Consider the following 19003-nt stretch of genomic DNA (forward strand, 5'->3'; position numbering starts at 1 on the left):
ATTTAGAAGTTGTGTATGTAATATGCATGTAGTATGCAAAAAAGTAAAAATTGAAACAATAAGAATATTACTTGTTGGGACATTTTGAAAGTCAAAAGGAGAAGCAAAGAAATATTTTTTAATAGTGGCAGCTGGTGTTTTCATTATATGTAAGAACATTTGCTCACTAAATAAAGGCTTGTTGGAGATGCTGGAACTAAGATACCATGTATGATAATAATAAGAGGAGACACACACACAGACACACACACCTCTACTCGGCCCAGTTCTCTTGCATCAGTTCAGCCTCTCTGTTATATTGATCTTGACAGGTATCGCAGTCTGAAGCAGTTCAATGTGGACATCTGCCAGACATGTTTTCTAACCGGCCGCACTACCAAGGGAAAGAAGCTGCACTACCCCATCATGGAGTACTACACACCAGTAAGACAAACATTATCTAGTGCTTTAACAGAATACAAATTTAAGGTTCCAGGGACGAATAAAACTCAGCTGTGGTAAAAAAAAAAAAAATACTACTATCTCCTGATTCCTGCTGCCAGACCTAGATTAGCCCCCTCTCTAAGTGTATACTGTTAGCTATGCTTACACTCCCTCATCCAGATCTATAGTATGCAGAGATTGAGTGCCACTCAACAGTAACATACTTTTTGGCTCACATAGTGCACACACACACACAGTAAAGTGCTATTTAGAGCACACATTGTGCACTAAACCCCAATAAAGCCAGAGTCTTAGGCGACTGCACACACAGTCTCCGAAATTGAGTTCATTCCAAGGGGGTAACTGTAGCTGGAGAGCTGGAGTGGACTGAGATGATGCCAGATTTAATATCTAATCAATTCTGGGCTGTACAAGGATTTTTTTCCACTGGACAATATTTTATATTAGCAAGCTACAGTTTTTTTTACAATGTTAAGTCAGGCAGGCGCCCATAGATTTTTTACTATGAAAGAGACAGAGAGCAGGAAACAAGAGAGCCAGAGAGAGAGCAAAAATGAAGGAGGGAAGCAGAGAGAGCAGCAGAAACTGTATGAGTAAGCAGATGGAGCAATAAGTTAGTCATCTAAAGTCAAAATAAGACAAACCAGTGCCAAGACAGAGTGGACAAATTTCAGGTGAGGTCATTTTGGAGAAAGCAACATTTTCAAGAATTCTTAAGCGGTGTGATTTGTTTCCCACCCTTTCCACCACCGCCACCTCTCACCCCTCCTCCACCCCACCAACTCTTCGCCTCCTAAATCACAACTCCAGACAACCTCGGGAGAGAAGATGAGGGACTTTGCCAAGACTCTGAAGAATAAGTTCAGGTCAAAGCAGTATTTCACCAAGCATCCGCAGAGAGGTTACCTGCCGGTGCAATCTGTGCTGGAAGCCGAGAGCTTGGAGACGTGAGTCCAACACATAATCACAACCCAGACTTCTCTCTTTCTCTGCTTTTTCTGTCATCTATCTATTACTTCTTTCACCCATTCAAACTCCTGCTGTTGTAGGCTAATTATCATGCTCTAACAATTTTTGTGCACTCTTACTTGCTGAGGTGGGTTAAAGCGGACAGCTCTGTGTTCAGAATTAATGTAATGTTATTCCTGTGATCTCAGCCTGGCTCAGGTGATTGGTTCACCCAAAGGGAAAAAGGAGAGATGAAACAAATCAATCCATGAGATCATCAAGAAGCCTAGCTGAGGGCTGTGACAGTACCCAGGAAGATTTAGCATGATTATGGGTCCATGTTTTTGGCTGATTGTGTCACTGTTAGGGTCACTTTTTATAGCCTCAAACATTACATGAGTTGGAGATGAGACTTCAGTGATGGAAGCCACATAGCCATTATATTTTATTATAGTTATTATTATATTATTGTAAAGTTATTACTAGAGGTGTGACGAAAATTTCGCAAGATTAAAATGTGATGAGACTTCTCGTCGAGGTAAAAATTATCTCACGATATCGGTCACAAGTGCAGAGTAGCAGCTAGTAGACGCCTAGGTTGGTCTTATAATACATCTGGCTTTGAAGATGAGTCTGGCTTGGACCCCTAAATTAGCATAGAAGATCCCTTGCCCGTTCGCCAAAGTTGACTCTGAGTTCACTTTTGCAGAGCGGTAGCGGAGTTGCAATTTTAAGCTCTCTCTCTCTCTCTCCCTCTCTCTCTCTCACACGCCCGACACACACACAAGGACTGCAGCGTACAGTTCAATGTGGCGCTGACTCGGGCAGATCGCTCTCTTCTCTGTCTTTTTTTAAATGAGTCGAAAGTAGAAAGCAAAACCTAACTTTACTTTTAATGATATTAAACAAAGAGAAATGTTCTCCCCTCATCTTCATATTGTCATAAATCAATACAAGAGCAGCCTACTTCATTGTTTACTGCTGCAATGAAATGGTTACATTGTAACCTTGGTTCTCTGAGTAAAGACTATTTTTCCAGTCATATTTCTTAATTGATGTTTTCTTTGAAATAGTGTTAAAATCTTGTCTCGTTCTCGTGAACCCAATCTCGTCTTGTCTCGTCTTGTGAGCTAAGTATCTCGTCACAACACGTGACAACTAAGGCAGGATCTGGAGTGGGGAAATCTGGTTATAGTCTGAGCTTTTTAAAAAAATGCAGCACATAACAATGAGACCATAGACTGTTTGCGACATAAAGCATGTATCAGAGTAAGAAGCAACAGTGGCAGTGCAGACGTTTAAATGGCCTGCGCACAGTTAACAGCTGTCTCTCATTGAATAGACAGGGTTTGGTCATTGCTTACGTCTAGCCAATGCCAAAATGCCACAGCATATATAAATATACATCATAAAAACATCATAGAAACTATCAAAGTAAACACGATAGATTCATTTAGTCCAGGTTCTGTTGTTCTGCCTTATTGAAAAGAGTCATGATAAGATAGTTCTTGACTATAAAGCATCACAAGCCAAAAATGTAGGGAACCAGTGGTCTATTCAATTGAAATCAAAGCATCACATTTTAAGACCTTAAGAGATCATGTGTTTTGTGTGTAAAATCTTAATCTGCAAAATGACTAAAGCTCTAAATTAAATGTAGTACAAAAAAAGGTAAATGCTCAGGTGAAGTACAAGTAGCCCAAAATTGTACTCAAATGCAGCACTTGCATACATGTACTCAATTACTTTTCCTCCACTGTGAAACAAGTTGCACCTCCCTTGCCTGCATCCTAACAATGTTCATAAATAAAACTCGTTTTCTGGATTATAGCAATATGTGTAAATGAAGTTTTTCCTGCCACAACTCATTCCCACTTGTGCGTTAGAAATGCCTCTGTGAGGTATTGATGTTTGGCTTCTGTTGTTCCCAGGCCATGCTCTTCACCCAAGCTGCCTCATGCAGACACACACAGCAGGATTGAACATTATGCCAGCAGGTACGTGGCCCACTGTGCTGTGCTATACATCAAATCACTACAGCTAAGTATCTCATTTTCCTCTCTCCAAATCAACCTTTTTTCTTCTTTATATCCACTCCACCCCTGCTTCCACCTCCTCTCTGCTTCTTCACCCTTTAATCTCCACAACACACTGTACTGATTGGAGTATTGATTTGTCTGTGTTGTGCACTGTACTCCAGCCAGGGTGGAGACTGTACTGCCCAGCAGTTTTCTTGCCTCTTACTCTCCACACAAGCACACAGTGGTGCACATAAGCAGAGCCGTTTGTGGTTATGTTTGTGGTGGTCAGCGGGGTTCAGCGTGCCTAGCAGCTTGTCACTTGCTAGGGCAATGAGCCCATTGGTCACCTGGGAACTGTTGGTGTGGATTAGTGTCTGTCTGACAGGTTATAAACAGGGGCACAGCACTGGACTCTCACACTCCTGGCAGCTCAGCCCCCAGTGCTGCAGAGCTGGACACATACACACATTTCCACTGAGCCTGCAGTGTGTGTATAGTACTGTGTGTGTGTGTGTGTGTGTGTGTGTGTGTGTGTGTGTGTGTGTGTGTGTGTGTGTGTGTGTGTGTGCGCGCGCGCGCGCGTGCGCGTGCGCGTGCATGCGTGCCATTGTATATTACTTCCTAGAGGCTCTTACACACAACTGCTTGAGACCCTGCTAAAACAGGGAACACACACCAACAAGAGAGCAGACACAATTGTCCTCTTTACCCTTCTTATCGCTCCCTTGTTTCCCTTCCTCCCTCTGTTTGCCTTTTTTTATTCTTATCTTTGATCCTTCTCTTCTATTGTCTCCCACCCACACATTTTGTTCCTTATTTTTCTATCTCATACTCTCCCTCTTCCAGCCCTGCCTTCTCCTCCATTCTTTAAGATCTTTTTTGTTACATCCTTTTACATTTGGTGCTAATTACAGAACAATCTGCTTCATACAGCTATTGAGTCATGTTGGCCACTCCAAAATTGTAGCTGCCAACATCCTTCACCAATATAAACTAAAAGGACCGAAATGGAAAAGTGGTCTAATTTACTCAAAATGAGACACATTGCCTTATTTGGCCTTCTAAAAAATACCAGAAAAAACTCACCCAGCTAAATACAGTGTCCACTGTATTGAAACAGTATGTTAGCAACTTTAATCATAGCAAACCTCTCATCTTTTTGCATGTCAGAACGCCATCTTTGTTTCTCAATGGTCTTTTTTTCTGCAAAAGAATGAATCAGTATCAGGGTTTTTATTTGAGACAATAACCTATGATCGCAATAGTCTATGATTTTGATATGATTTGTCTGTGAGAGACCAATGCCTACTTTGTGACTTCTCCAGCCCACCTGTGGCTCTCGCCCTCAAGCCCATTCCTTACTACTAAATGTTTAAAAAGGGGTCATGAATACATACGTTTATTATTTCCTGCTGGCGCTCAAATGTTTCACAAACAGAAGTAAATAATTATTTTGTTTGGGATTATTTCAGCAAATATTTTTGGCAGCAGGATTATGTATGTTGGATTAACTCTAAATGATGAAGAAAGCTCTCAGCTAGTTCAACAGTGTGGCTCATTGATTTGTTTTTAATACTTTTTGACAACAATGGAGCTCTATGGCACAGACACACGTATAAACTGTATCAGGCTTTGTGAGGCAACACTTGTTTTTGTGTACAGTACAGTAAGAAAATTATAGAATATCACCAGACTAATCCTTTAAACCTGCTTGTGAATGAGTGAATGATCTGTACATGTTTATAAAGAGCAAACAAATGCTTTATAACGCACTGTTCACATGTCTAGTTATATATCTTTTTGAACATGATTTCTAGCTCGGTTATACAGTGTTATCAAGCAATAATTAACCATGCACAACCAATTATGGATGTTTCATTGGAGTTACAGATGCATTGATAATACTTTAAAATGTAATTTTTATATTTCCTTACAACCATTTACTCAGTGTTTATATACTGCTAAAATGCTCACTAGAGGGAGTTAAAATAGAGTTCCCATTAAGATGCATATAGTTGCACATGGTACACGAACACCATGTTAATACAAACATCTGTACAATTCAATGTAAAAGCCCTTTAATAAATGGCATTGCTGTGAAGCAGAACAAATCAGAGATATTTATTCAATTCAATGGTAATTTCTGAGGCCTTAGTTAGCTGTGTTTAATTAGACAGCATGCTGTTGGAGGCAGCCAACAATCACACAGTTAGCAGTTTGATCCCTCGTTCCTCATGTCAACGTGTCAACACTGCTTCTCTGGATGGTTAGGCCAGTGCCTGGCATGGTAGTCTGCTGCCGTTAGTGTTTGAGTAGTCTATATCCTTGATGTTACACTTGTATTTTCCGTTTCCTTCTGCTTTCTTTGTGTTGGAATTTGAAATTTGGTGGATTAATGAGGACTATTTTTGACTGCTCCTCAGATCTCTGCATGGTAAATTGAGACAGCTAGCTAGACTATCTGTGCAATCTGAGTTTTCTCTCGCACAACTACTTTGCAGCGGCTCTGTGCGGAGTTTAGCACCGCCCATGACTATTCTGACTGGTTTAAAGAAATGCCATTAAACCAGAGCACGTTTTCCTCCCATCCCCGAATGCTATGTGGAGTAGCCAGACCCTCCTTCAATGCGCTTTGGAGGAGGGTCTGGCAAAGCAAGACTAGTGTTGTGTGAATGTGTGTGTGTGAATGAGAGGCATAAATGATAATTTATCCAAAATGCATTTTCCATGTATATTGTGCTGTGTTTTGTTATTTTGTCTCCCTTCCATGTCTTGGTGATTAACCAGTATTACTTTGGCCCAGCGTGTCATAAATACTTAATAATGAGTATCGGCATTTACACATTAAGACACAAGAAAAAAAGCTTATTCCATCATGATCTGAGCACCGTCGTAATAGGAGTTGAACAGTTCTTATTATGGGAAGGTTAAGTGTTTTATCAGCATGCAGAATTCTTTATCTCTCTCTCTTTCTCTCTCTCTCTCAAAATACTGGATGTCATTACTGGCAGGTCAGTGTCTGAAATATTTCCCCTTGGGGTATCATATTAGACAGGTGTGTGTGTGTGTGTGTGTGTGTGTGTGTGTGTGTGTGTGTGTGTGTGTGTGTGTGTGTGTGTGTGTCAAAGTGCCCTTCAGCCAATGAGGGGTATAGGTGTTAATGCATGGCAATAATGTAGTCTCCATTCATCTCAAGCGAGATGAAGTATTTGGGGTTAGGAAAGCTAGATTTGCAGGCGTGTCAGACAGTCTCTGTCTCTTCCTCTCCATCTCTCTCTGTATCTCCCACCCCTCCCCTCATATCAATGCGGGGGTAGAGTTCATTCCTTTCATCATCAGCACTGCTTCGACATCTTATAGAGCATGGATGAGAGGAAGATAATTTATAATAATTTTAATAATTAGCACTCTGTTAGGATTTCTCTCTCTTACCCTCGCTCTCTCTCTCTCCCTTTTTTCATTTCCTCTTACATCCATTTACATTCATGCAGGAGGCTAAACACACATGTATGCACAAGTAAACCACACACACATACCCACATTGCCCTTTCCTTTCTTATTTGCTGTTGTCCCTGACTGAGACTCCAGGTTTGTGGAGGCTTTCTGATGAACAGTGTCGCAGATTGAATTACGGGCAGTCAGGTTCACAGGCCGGGCCTCCATAAACGGGACAGGGATAAATCCTAAAATTCTCAGTGTTATGTTGTCAGTGTACTCTAGAGAGAAATAGTATGAGATGTGGATGTCCCTGACATCCTGTACATCACTCACCCCTCCTCCCATCTCTCAGTCCATCAGCTGACGACATTCTGCAAAGGATGATGCAGCATGGAGTTTGTGTTTGTGTGTATAAGGAATGCTGCAGTGTAGATTTAAGACTGCTTCCATGTAGCACGTGTATGTATGTATATATGTACAGTATGTGGGCAGTCACAAGGCTCCTCACATATTTGTATCAGTGTGTTGGTTCTCTGCGCTGGTTAATTACCTTACTTGAAGGAAAAACCCACCCTTTGATCGTCTGACAGTGTTACATATCATTAACATATGATATTCAGATGACTGCAGCTGTTTGTGATGAATTCACTTTGTAGTGTACCCACTTTCACTCAACCTACATCTTCTTTAGATCATATAATCCTACATTTTCTTTTAAAGGGTTTTCAGAGAATGGACGGCCTTGTGCATTCAGGCTGAGGTGTAATTTCCACTGGGGACAGGGGGGACATGTCCTACTTTTCAAAATCCCGTTTGTGTCTACCCCACTTTCAAATTGTGAACATTTTTGACTTCTCAAACCAAAGTTAAGGCTCTTATACACTAGACGCAGCCCAGCTGGCGCGTACAAATGTGACGTCATGGGATCGCCGTGACTATTTATAACCGCGCTGGTGCTCGCGACACTAGTTGCAGTCTTCTCCTGAACAGCGGTGGCGCTAATGAGCAAAGGCTACCGACGTTGCTCTTTCTATGGACTAGAAGAAGAAGAAAAAAGTAAACAACGGCAGAACTGGCAGCAGCATTGACATCAATGCTTCGATTTGATTCGATGACCTACTTCGTCAGATCAAGCCTTTCACCATAAAATAACTTATCTTAACCTAGTAAGTTTACAAGAGAGACTTGCAGTCACTCTGAGAGTCCTGGCATCCGGTTGTCGGCGAACTTGTTCAGGCCTCCCGTTTCCGCTTTGTCGCGCGCCGTTAAAAAAAAAGAGCCGTGCGCGACATCTGCTCGCCACCGGCAGGATATTACGTCATTTTGACGTCACGATGGCGCGCACCATCTTGGATGCGTCTAGTATAATTCACACTTTACACCCTTGCATTCAGGTGTAAGCTATACATGTAGGTGGAGGATGCAAAGGTGATAGTGATGGAGAGCAAAGGTTTTTCAGTCAAGAGGAAATGAGAGAGTTGTATAAACATGGCTACTGATAGAGATACATGCTACAAAGCATAAGTGGTGAGTGACACAAAAACACTACTAATGTGTTTTTCTGTGACCCTGGGTCCAAGTATGTTAATAGATTATTGGTATATAAGCCATGAAACGCCAAAAACTGCAACTGCACACCCAAATCAGCGCGGTGTAAACAACTGAGTAAAATGCCAACTCTAATATAGAAAAGTAGTTGCGTACTGTAAGAGAGTGTAAGAGGCTATACTAAATAATTTAATAACACATGAGTACTTTAAGTGTGTGACTACTTTTGTTTACTTAACATCCTCTTTAATATGAATTAGCCATGCACTTTAATATGCAGTGAATATGCTACAGTCTTGCCATAGCCAGTCTAAATGTTGCATTTATCCAATTTCTCTTTTTTTATTTAGTAAATAGACTTCATTTATGTAAAGCGCTTTGCAATTTTCCTCTCATTCAAGCACACACATTCACACACCGATGGCAGCGAGCTATCTTGGCAGTCACTGACCTGACCATTGAGAGCAATTGCGGTTCACTGTTTTGTTCAAGGACACTTAGAGATGTGGACAGGGGAAGCCCGGAATCGGATCATCAGCCCTGCGATTACTGGACAGACGCAAATCTACTTGCTGAGCCAGAGCCACCCATCCCATTTAATATTTTCTTATCTTTATTAATAAGTGCAGGTTTAACAAACATCCAACATATTACAGGAAAAAAAGTAATTCCAATACCCCTCCTTATTTGACATTTCTTTATTTTTACACAGTGATGGGATTTTTCTTATTAATGCCATCAAACTTAAAACAGTATAAGCACCATGTATTTTTAAAACACTTCAAACATTCTTCCCTTCTATAGCATTTGGATTATTTGTTATAGCATTGAAAAAGCTTACAAAGCTGCATGCGCACAGTGCAGCTGTCGACTGACAGTGGCACTGTCCTTGGTCCTGAAAAGCCACACATCAGCTCACACGCTACTTACACGCACACACACACAGTTGCTGTCCGTGGTGCTAGAACGCAGCGTATTTTTACCCTTTTATTACCTGCATGTTGATAGACAGGGTTTTATCCTTCTTCATTGTGGACACTTTAACTCTACGGCAAGTACAATTTCTGCCTCTCTGAAGTCTGGTCAGTCAGATGTGTGTGGACAGCTTTCTGTTTAGTTTCAGTTCATAATACAAAAAGGCAACAGGTCTTATTCACACTACTTTAAAGCTAAACCACACTGATTGTTTGTTTTATCTTGTGTTTGAGGAAGTGTATTTCCCCCATCAATCTTTTGCTTTTTCCTGCATTTGTTCTGACTCATCCACTCCCCTGTATTTCTCTTTTGCGTGTCTGTATACATGTGTGTAACATGCTGTCCTTGGTGTGTGTGTGTGTGTGTGTGTGTGTGTGTGTGTGTGTGTGTGTGTGTGTGTGTGTATGTATACATACATCTATAGATTGGCGGAAATGGAGAGCCAGAATTGTTCATTCTTCACGGATAGCCTGTCTCCTGATGAAAGTCTGTGAGTATGCTGCCAATCCCCTCATTACAACCACAGCCTTTCCTGGGGATTATGTGTGTGTGTTGTCTTTATTGTCTTTCCTCTTGATACAGTCATTGTTTCTGTGTTTCTGTGTGTGCTCAGGCTTGTGCATGTATTTTCGACTATTAAGAAAAGATTGGGTAACATGACACAAATAATCAGCCACATAATGAAAATGACCCACAGCGAGGAGTGTGCACACAGCCCCCCTTCATCATGCACATGCCTGCTGTGATTAAAGTTTATGGTAGTGGGTAGATACAAAAACCCCGCTGAGGAGAGGAGAGGCTTGTGTGTGTTTGTAGAAAGCTGGCTGAGTGGTGGCGAGGTTACAGCAGTGAGAAGAACGGGGATGTTTGATGTGAATGAGGCACCAACAAGGTGAGTCCTTATTAGGGCTGCACGATATTGGAAAAAACTGACATTGCGATATTTTTTTTCCTGCGATATATTTTGTGATATGAAAATAGACTAATTTTTACAAGATGACATAAATAGCTCTATTTGGAAATAATAAATCATTCTCGACTACTGGGGTGATTTTGTAGGAGAGTGCATCTACATAGAAAATAAAAATGAAAAAGGAACTTTTCATATGTGAACCATTCTTTGTTGAACTTTTTTTCAAACACCAAAGCAAGTAAGCGCTGTGACTACTCTTCTGAAGAGATTTTGGAGAGGGTATTTAGGTATAAATACACTGATTGACTGACATGACACCATTGTATTCATATAATACTATCAATCCAGGCTAAAGTGAATAATATTATTAATGCATGCATGTTGCTTCCTCTAAATTTCAGGTTGTGGTCGATTAGTAGGGCCTGCTTTGGTTGTTTGATAAATTGATCAACATTGATTGTGATTGGTGGTTTGCTGTGCATGCAGAGCCTGCACGTCACGCACTAGCAACAAACTGTGTATCCAAGAACACTTAAATCAGTGTAAATTACGTTATATCAGACACAGACTGCTGTTGTAGATTAGTGTTACGTTTCCAGTGTCGCGGCTGTGAACCGTAATGTTAGTTGGGACAGACCTATAATTTCTTTAGGCTAATATTAGCTTTAGCCTGGCTAGTAGCAGCTTTTCTGCGGTGAAAAATGACCGGGAGATGTCGTGATTACGTTGCATTAATCAGGTGATTTAGTTTGTCTTTGCAGCGAACATAAAAAAAACTGACTACTGTAGCTTCACTACCCATGGAAAAGCATGTGCATCACTGTGTCAGCGGCAGCTGCCGCTTACGGTACTTTTCTACACACAGAGAGCCTCACATCCCTTTTTTTTTTTTTTTTATTGACAAAATGCAATACAGAGAATCAGGTAATCACTAACAGCACGTGACCATCAAGTGCACAAACTTATGAAAATAAAAAATAAATAAAGATAAAAACATATGAGGCAATCAATACAAACGAGAAATAACAGAGACATTACAAGCAAAACAAAAAGTACAAGAAGACATAAATTTACAGTTAGTCAGAGGTTTCAGGGAAAAAAAGCTCTACAGTTTCCACAATTTTAATACTTTTTTTGTTATCCAACGTTCTAAGTGACTTCAGTAGAGATTTAAATTCTATGAGAAAAGGTACAAAATTAGGAACTGACTTAGAAAATTTCTGCTTGTGAATATAGAATTTTGCATACAGAATAACAAAATTAATTAGATACTCAAGAGCACCATTACCTGAATTATTGTAGAAACAGATGATATCTTTAAGGTTAAAGGAGTAGATAAAGTTGGTGGGTTCAAAAAAGTAAGACTCCAAATCTGTCCAAAATCTTTTGGAAATTTCACAATCAAAAAAAAGGTGAGATATTGCTTCAATATTCTGTTTACAAAATGTACAGGAAGAGTCAATGTCGGTACATCTAGCAACAAGGTGATTAGTAGAGTATATGTTACGTAAAATTTAAGGTGTAATGATAGTAAAGGCTGTGATATAACGTGTGCATCATAGGTTAAGTAATTTTTAATAAGAAGAATTAAACCATTTGGGATTGCACGAGTCAAAGAATTAAATTCTCTGAAAGGAATTGGAAAACTGTGTACATTCATAAACTGTTCATAGGATAGCATCTCACCAAATTTATCGAAAAGATTAAGAATGTGGTTTAAATGTCTTTGGAACCAATTAGGAAAAAATAAGGATTTGTTCCTAATAAGTATGTTACAATTGTTCCATAGGAAAGTCTTGTGTGGTGAAAAATTGTGGACAAAGGCTAGCATCCAAGCTAAAAGGGCTTGCTGATGGAATTCTGATAAATTAATTGCCAATTTATTTGGCAGAAAATTAAAGAAAGGTAAAGGAAAGACCTCCAATTTTGTTAAAAATGTAATTTGGGATAAAATACTAAATTGACTCAGGGTTTTTAAGACATCTTTTTAACCAATTAACTTTAAAGGTGTTCACAGTGTCACTGAAATCTAGGACTTCAAGACCTCCTTCTGCTTTACTACTGGAAAGTACATTTTTCTTTAGCTTGTGTGACTTATTTTTCCAAATAAAATCCAGAAAAATTCGATATATGTCAGTTGTTGTTGAATCATTTACAAATAAGGATAAAGATGGATAAACAAAACGAGACAGGCCCTCTGCTTTAGAGAGGAGAACTCAAAATAGACAAATCCCTTTGAAGCCAGATGTTAAAAATATTTGTTGTTTTCTTTAGTCTACTTGAAAAATTTAGATATTGTCTAGCAATAAGATTTCTAGTTATAAATATGCCCAGATACTTAACAGAATCCTTAACTGGGATATTTCCAATTACACAATCATCACAAGCCTCACTTCCCATAACAAACCCCGTCGGACTAACGTTACGTTACGTCAAATACACACGTTACCCACATGGCTACCTGTCTTAAAGGGGAAGGGTCAGCCGGTAACAATCATATAAAAGGAGAACAGTGAAAGTTTACTTTTTTATCAAGCAGCAAAGAAGTTGTAGCGTCAACATCCTGCGATGTGACTACCGCGCATGCACACATCATGATGTAGACGATGAAACATAATATCGTGCAGCCCTAGTCCTCATTGTGGAAAGTGCCAGGTGGACAGAGTGCTTAGGGCTGTATTTGTGTGTATCCATGTCTTATTTTGTTGACATCTGTGTGGGCTATTATCCATTTCCTCCTTCTCTGAGATAGTTTTCCTTTTTTATTGCACTTTAAAGTTTAGGTTGCATGCCCAGCTGCTCTGTACAAAATGTTATGTGCTCATTATTTATTTTCAGACATGACTTATGTGTGTGTCCTCTGAGGGAAGACTGTGATTGACACCACATTAAATTTAGTCTTAGATAGAACTACACTACCTTTCAGCAGTGCAACTTTTTACTACTGAAATCCGTGCCTCTCAAGCCTGCTCCCAGTGTCTTTGTTGTCATGTGCATGTATCTAGAGTGTTGCTTGGATGGAGCGTTGTCACAAAAATGTGGATGTATCAGTGCATGTACATATAGTATTTGCATCTGTGTCTGTCTATAATTGCCTGAGTGTGTTTGTATGCATGACACTTCACTTCTACCCCGTATGTGTAGCAGTGCTCTTTTCCTCTCTTGTGCCCTTGTATCTGGTTGTTCTTATGGTGTGGATCCGTCCTTCTGTCTGTCAGTGCATCTCTGTTTTTCCAGCTGCACGGCTCTGAACATGCTGCTGTGCTATCTGTGCCTCCAGCTGGTGTTTGGCTAGCATCTTACGGTTTTCTCTCCTGAATCATGCTGCCTGTGTGTGCAGCCTTCACCCTCCACCTGTGTGCATTGTTCACATTTTGCTCATTGCCAGGTAACGGACATGAATATAATCCAACCCTTAGATGCATAAATCAATGAAACCTCCAATCTTCTATAAGTGGGTCCAAAAATAATCCACTTTAAAGTCAGCGATTTTTGTTAATAATAAATATGTTATTTTCATAATTTTGCTTAAAATAGTTTTTTCACACCAACTTTATTTAAAGTTTGTAATATTTATTTGTACAATCAAAAGTCTGTTATAGGGAAGCTACCTTTATCTACAACTACAGACCAGTCGGATAATTGTTGACCCACCAATGCATCAAAGGGTTAATTGCCTAAAACTAAATAACAAATCTTACAGTAGAAGATATGTGCTGCAACTAAGGTGGCCATAAAGTAATTGCCAAACATTCACAAACATTATTTTTTCACAGCCATAGTTCTGCTTTCATAGATCTGCAAATTAAGTTTTCTTTTCCATCATCAATCATGTTTTTTATTTGGGAAATATATTGTGATGTAGCTTAAGATCAACTTTTTAATAAAAGTGAGTGAATTTTTAACATTGTGGTGAGCAAAGTTTATGACAGGACATTTAATATTTGGACTGTGAACCTGGCATGATGCTTTTATCATAGTGTTCCATCCCATTCTGTCCAGTCTTGTTTCATTGCATCTCATCCTGTAATACCTTTCCTTGCCCTGCTTGCCTTGCCTTGTTGTGGCCTGTCTGCTCTCCCATGCCGTTCTTGGCTCTGCTTTGTGCTGCTGGTGGCTGTTTGCTGGTGGCTCAGTGTGCTGTCTCCTGTGTGGGGGACTCAGGGATGAAGATCAGTACCTCCTGCGTCACTCCAGCCCAGCCCTGGACCATGACTCACCCTGCGGACAGCACATGTTGCTGGCCCACCTGGAGCACCAGGACAAGGATCAGCTCCAATGCACCCTGGCCCGCCTGGAGAATGAGAACAGGTCTGTATCCAGGAAAAACAAAAATGTTTAATACATAAAACAGGCTTTAGGACATGGTGCATTGAGTCTGGAGCTAGGTTCTTTTCTTGATTTTTTTTCAGGTTGTGGAGTTAATACAGCATGTTTGTTTTCACACACAATAAATCGTTCCTAGCTAGATCGATCGCACATTGTACGTCAACAGCAACATGGCATCATGACTTTGCGTAAACATACACGCCACTTTCCTAAAGCCAAATGGCGTGTTATCGGTACGCATTTTGAGCTATCCACGTGTATGTCTATGCTGTATACAGCGGATGTAAACATACTCACGTGGTGTGTAGGCCATGCTATCGCGAGAACGTCACACGTGTTGTAAAGGTTGGGTTTAGGGAAAGAACATTGGGAAAGGCTTTAGTAACACTCAAAAATGACAAAAACACGACGGTGACCAACGTCACATGCTTAGGAAAAGAAACGGTTGGGTTTAGGAAAAGAACATTGGGGAAGGCTTTATTAAAAATATTGATAAACGCCACACGCGGGACGCGATCCCGGCTATCCTGGGTGAAAGTCCTGTGTTTTACTATTGTTATCAAAAATCATAAAAAAATCATATTGAATGAAAAATGTTCGACAGCTATGTTCATAGACTTATTAAAGATAAATGATGTTAACGTTTAATATAGACTATAAAGTTCATGACAAGACCGATTCATAACACTGCAGTACAGAGTTTATATAAGATGATATTCTGACGTTCCGTTCCCATGAAGGCAGCATGGAGCTGCACCACACAAAGCCTAAAGAAACACTAAAGAGAAGAAGAGTTACAATCCACCGTCTCGTCCAGGTGCAGTGGCGAAAACTCGTATTGCTGTGAACCTTTGGTGTAATCTCGCCTTAAAACAAATGCCCCCCAAAGGCACCTCAACGCCCCCCTTTCCACAGTATTGCTTCCAGTGCCCCCCGTCATCCTCTGAACGTCTCCTGTTGAGAAACACTGACCTAATTGGTTACCAGGGGCAACCTTTATGCGAATGATTCATATGAATAATTTTCTCTCGTTTTCAATTCGGTTGTGACCTTTCCACACAGACACAGCAACATCTGGCTACTTACACACACATACACTTGTGCCCTTTGGGTGTCTGAAACCTTGACCCAGTTCAGTTATGACACTGCAGTGTGCTCTGTTGTGCTTATTTATGACTATAGTGGCTGCTGTAGCTTAGTTTATATCCTCTGCTGTGGCTATCATGTGTCTCATACCTAAACTATACATCAATACCAGAATCAAACACCTTTAACCCTGTTCTTCCTTATGGTCCTGGAGACTCCAGTTCTTCTTTAACAACTTTAAAGATATTGTTTTATCAGCTTGATACTTCCAGAGGGTTACCAGTTCATTACTTTTCTACATATTGGGTTTTAACAAGGTCAGCATAAAAGGAAAAACAAAACAATTTAAAGCTATAGTGCTTAGTTTTTGTCGTCCCCATGAGGAATTCTAAGTAATGACCACTGTTGTTGCATCCACATGACACAAGCCTTCCGTAATCGCACACGTGCCTCCACCCCCCTCCTCCACACAGCTGCTAGTAGGCAAGGAAGACACAGAGGATTAACAAAAACATGGACTCTTCAGAAGAGGACGTTCATTAATGTAAAAAAAAGTTACGCACTAAAGCTTTAAAGAAGACAAATTTGTTAATTTTTCAATTATTATTATTACACATACAACAGTAAAGTTTGTGGGACCACAAACCATGAAAAAGTAAAGCCATAACCAACAAATTACAGTGGTTGGTCCACTTGACTCGATATTTGGGCATCATGACACTGGGATATGTGCAGCTTTTTAGTAATGCTTCACAGCACATACTCAGTTGATGGCATTAGTGTCACACACGTAGGAGACAGGAGACAGTATATTGCACCTAATGTTCAAAGTGAAGATGATTGCTCTCTGTGTGGTACGATATCAACAATACATCATGCATCATTACGTGTAGGCATCAAGTGGAGGCTGGATAAATACTTTTGGTTGTTTTTATGTGTTTTGTATGCTCAACCAGCATGTCGGCCTGACTGTTTTCCCTCCATCTGTCCTCCACTGTGGGTCCTCAGGGTGCTGCAGAGCGAGTACAGGAGGCTGAAGTGGAAGCACGAGGAGGCAGTGTCAGTTCCCATGCTGACTGAGGCTGGAGAGAGCGGCCCAGGTTCACCCACGGAGGGAGGGCAGCAGGATGAGGAGCTCCTGGCCGAAGCACGGGTCCTCCGGCAACACAAGACACGCCTGGAGACCCGTATGCAGATCCTGGAGGATCACAACAAACAGCTGGAGTCCCAGCTTCGTAGGCTCAGGGAGCTACTGCTACAGGTACACCTCTGTGAGAGGCATGGTGATGGGGTGTCATGGATAGATGAAATAATCATAATTATTATAAACATAATTATAATTACCTCTTCTGGCCTCAGCACTACATATTAACACTCTCTTGTCTAATAATGTTTAAAAAAAGAGGCTGCATCTAAATAGGCTCCTGCCAATATCTGTGATCTGCTAATCTGCTAATTCCCTTTGAGCCTGATTGCTGCTTGAGATCTCTGGTAGGACTCTACTAATGGTTCCTAAATTTTGACCTGCCACTAAAGGTCACCGGCCTTTGCTATCCGGGCACCTGAGCTGTGGAACACTCTGTTTGATAAACACTGAAGGTTGAAAGTTTGATCCCTATAGTCACTAATGTGTCCATCATTAACAGTATCTGCTCTGTTAAGGGGCTTTGGTTAACTGTATCAGCTATATTTCTAACGTGTAACTGTAGCTGCAGCTTTAATTAAGGGCACAGGGAGACAAAGAGTCTGCCTGAGTTTGTATGCGTCACGGTGCATACATCCGAAGGCACAGTGCTTCACATACATTCATAAAGTATAGAAAGGCAAAGAAGGGACATACGCAAAATGACAACTGCTCTGAAAATGTAAATTTTAGGAGGGACAGGATGCTTCTTCTTCAGGTTAAAGACTTGGAAATTGAGAGTAAAGAGAAAAGAGAAGAAGGAGTAGGAGGAACACATTCCTGGGTATAAAAAATCAAATCCATTTTTCTCCCAGGACCAATATCACTGTTTAATTTTCTCAAAAAAATAATATCAGTAAAATCTGCCTTTGTAGTCTGTGGAAGTTTATGTATGAATCCCTCAAAATCTCTGCAGACACCCCAGTTTCACTGCAACTACTGAACTTACTCACCTCCTGAGTATTGCTACACTGTTGCTTAATACAATACAAAGGATGTTGGTTGCATATATGGGAATATCCTTCAGAGTTGCATTATACATCTTTGATTGTGATTTGAGACCTTCCCCCACCTCTGTCTGCAATGCTGCTGTGTGCATTGGAATTCACTATCTTTTTATCTGTCTATATCAAAGCAGAAATCACAGTAACCTGATGGTTCTGTGTAACAGCTGCTGGGCAAAATTGCCTTTTTTAAATTTTTATATATATATATATATATATATATATATATATATATATATATATATATATATATATATATATAATTCTGCTCAAATATGCCAGTGGAGGGATGCTGGCTGAGTGCCATTAACTATCTCATTCATTACTATGTGAAAGGCTAAATAACCTGAAATATGATGGATTATTCGGATTGAATGATGATCAGTCTTTCCTAAAAACAGCCCAAAGATGACTCGGAGGCCAACGGATCAGAGCCGTCAACTCTGTCTTCTCCCGTGTCTGGAGGGGGTCACCATGGGGAACCTGCCAGCAGAGAGACCACTGACACTGAAGCAGCAGGTCAGCCACGTGCAGCCATGCTTAGATGTGGGCTTGACACATGCACGCATGTTGAATGTGAAACCATGCATCCTCCCCTCCAATCCCCCGCCTAACCATTCATGGAGGTGTAACCTTCTTTGTGTGTGTGTGTGTGTGTGTGTGTGTGTGTGTGTGTCTCAGGAGATGATATGGAGCACGAACAGGATACGGTCCTGCAGCTCCAGGAAGTCATCGAGCAGCTGAGAAACGTCTTCCCTTCAGAACCGGGTGAGTTCTGCTACGGCTGCCTGGATTGTAGTAGCCCACGCTTCAGAGACAGACTCTTTGCTCCTCCATCACCCTTGGGAGAGTGAGAGATAGAGAGGAGAGCAAATATGTACTGCTGTGGGTCGATAGTTGGGGGGAAGGACTTAAATGGCAGGGAGGAGATGTAAGCTAAAGAGAGACAGTAGCACAGAAAGAGAAAGAGAGCGTCAATGTCACTTTGCAAACTGTCCCATCGCATTTAAAATGCAATTTTCTTGGCAGTCCAAAGCCTGTAACCTGAACAAAGAAAGGGATTATCATAATTATAGCCTCCTCAGTTATAACCAAGAACATTTTCTCAGCCTTG

The 19003-nt window shown here is 40.7% G+C and overlaps 1 protein-coding gene across 4 annotated transcripts in view; it reads left to right on the forward strand.

Moving 5' to 3' along the window:
* The window catches only part of drp2 (dystrophin related protein 2), a 198227-nt gene that overhangs the window by 175346 nt on the left and 3878 nt on the right, over positions 1-19003 (forward strand). For 3 of the 4 annotated variants that reach the window (XM_036007108.1, XM_036007097.1, XM_031302895.2), the window contains 8 exons: positions 312-423; positions 1255-1391; positions 3324-3389; positions 9799-9864; positions 14452-14598; positions 16711-16963; positions 18291-18408; positions 18571-18657. In XM_036007108.1, the coding sequence (XP_035863001.1) occupies positions 312-423; positions 1255-1391; positions 3324-3389; positions 9799-9864; positions 14452-14598; positions 16711-16963; positions 18291-18408; positions 18571-18657 (986 nt within the window). The remainder of the gene's footprint in view (positions 1-311; positions 424-1254; positions 1392-3323; positions 3390-9798; positions 9865-14451; positions 14599-16710; positions 16964-18290; positions 18409-18570; positions 18658-19003) is intronic. The other variant, XM_036007114.1, reaches the window with a different exon arrangement.

The sequence above is a fragment of the Sander lucioperca genome, chromosome 1 (assembly GCF_008315115.2).
Source record: "Sander lucioperca isolate FBNREF2018 chromosome 1, SLUC_FBN_1.2, whole genome shotgun sequence".
Taxonomy (NCBI): domain Eukaryota; kingdom Metazoa; phylum Chordata; class Actinopteri; order Perciformes; family Percidae; genus Sander; species Sander lucioperca.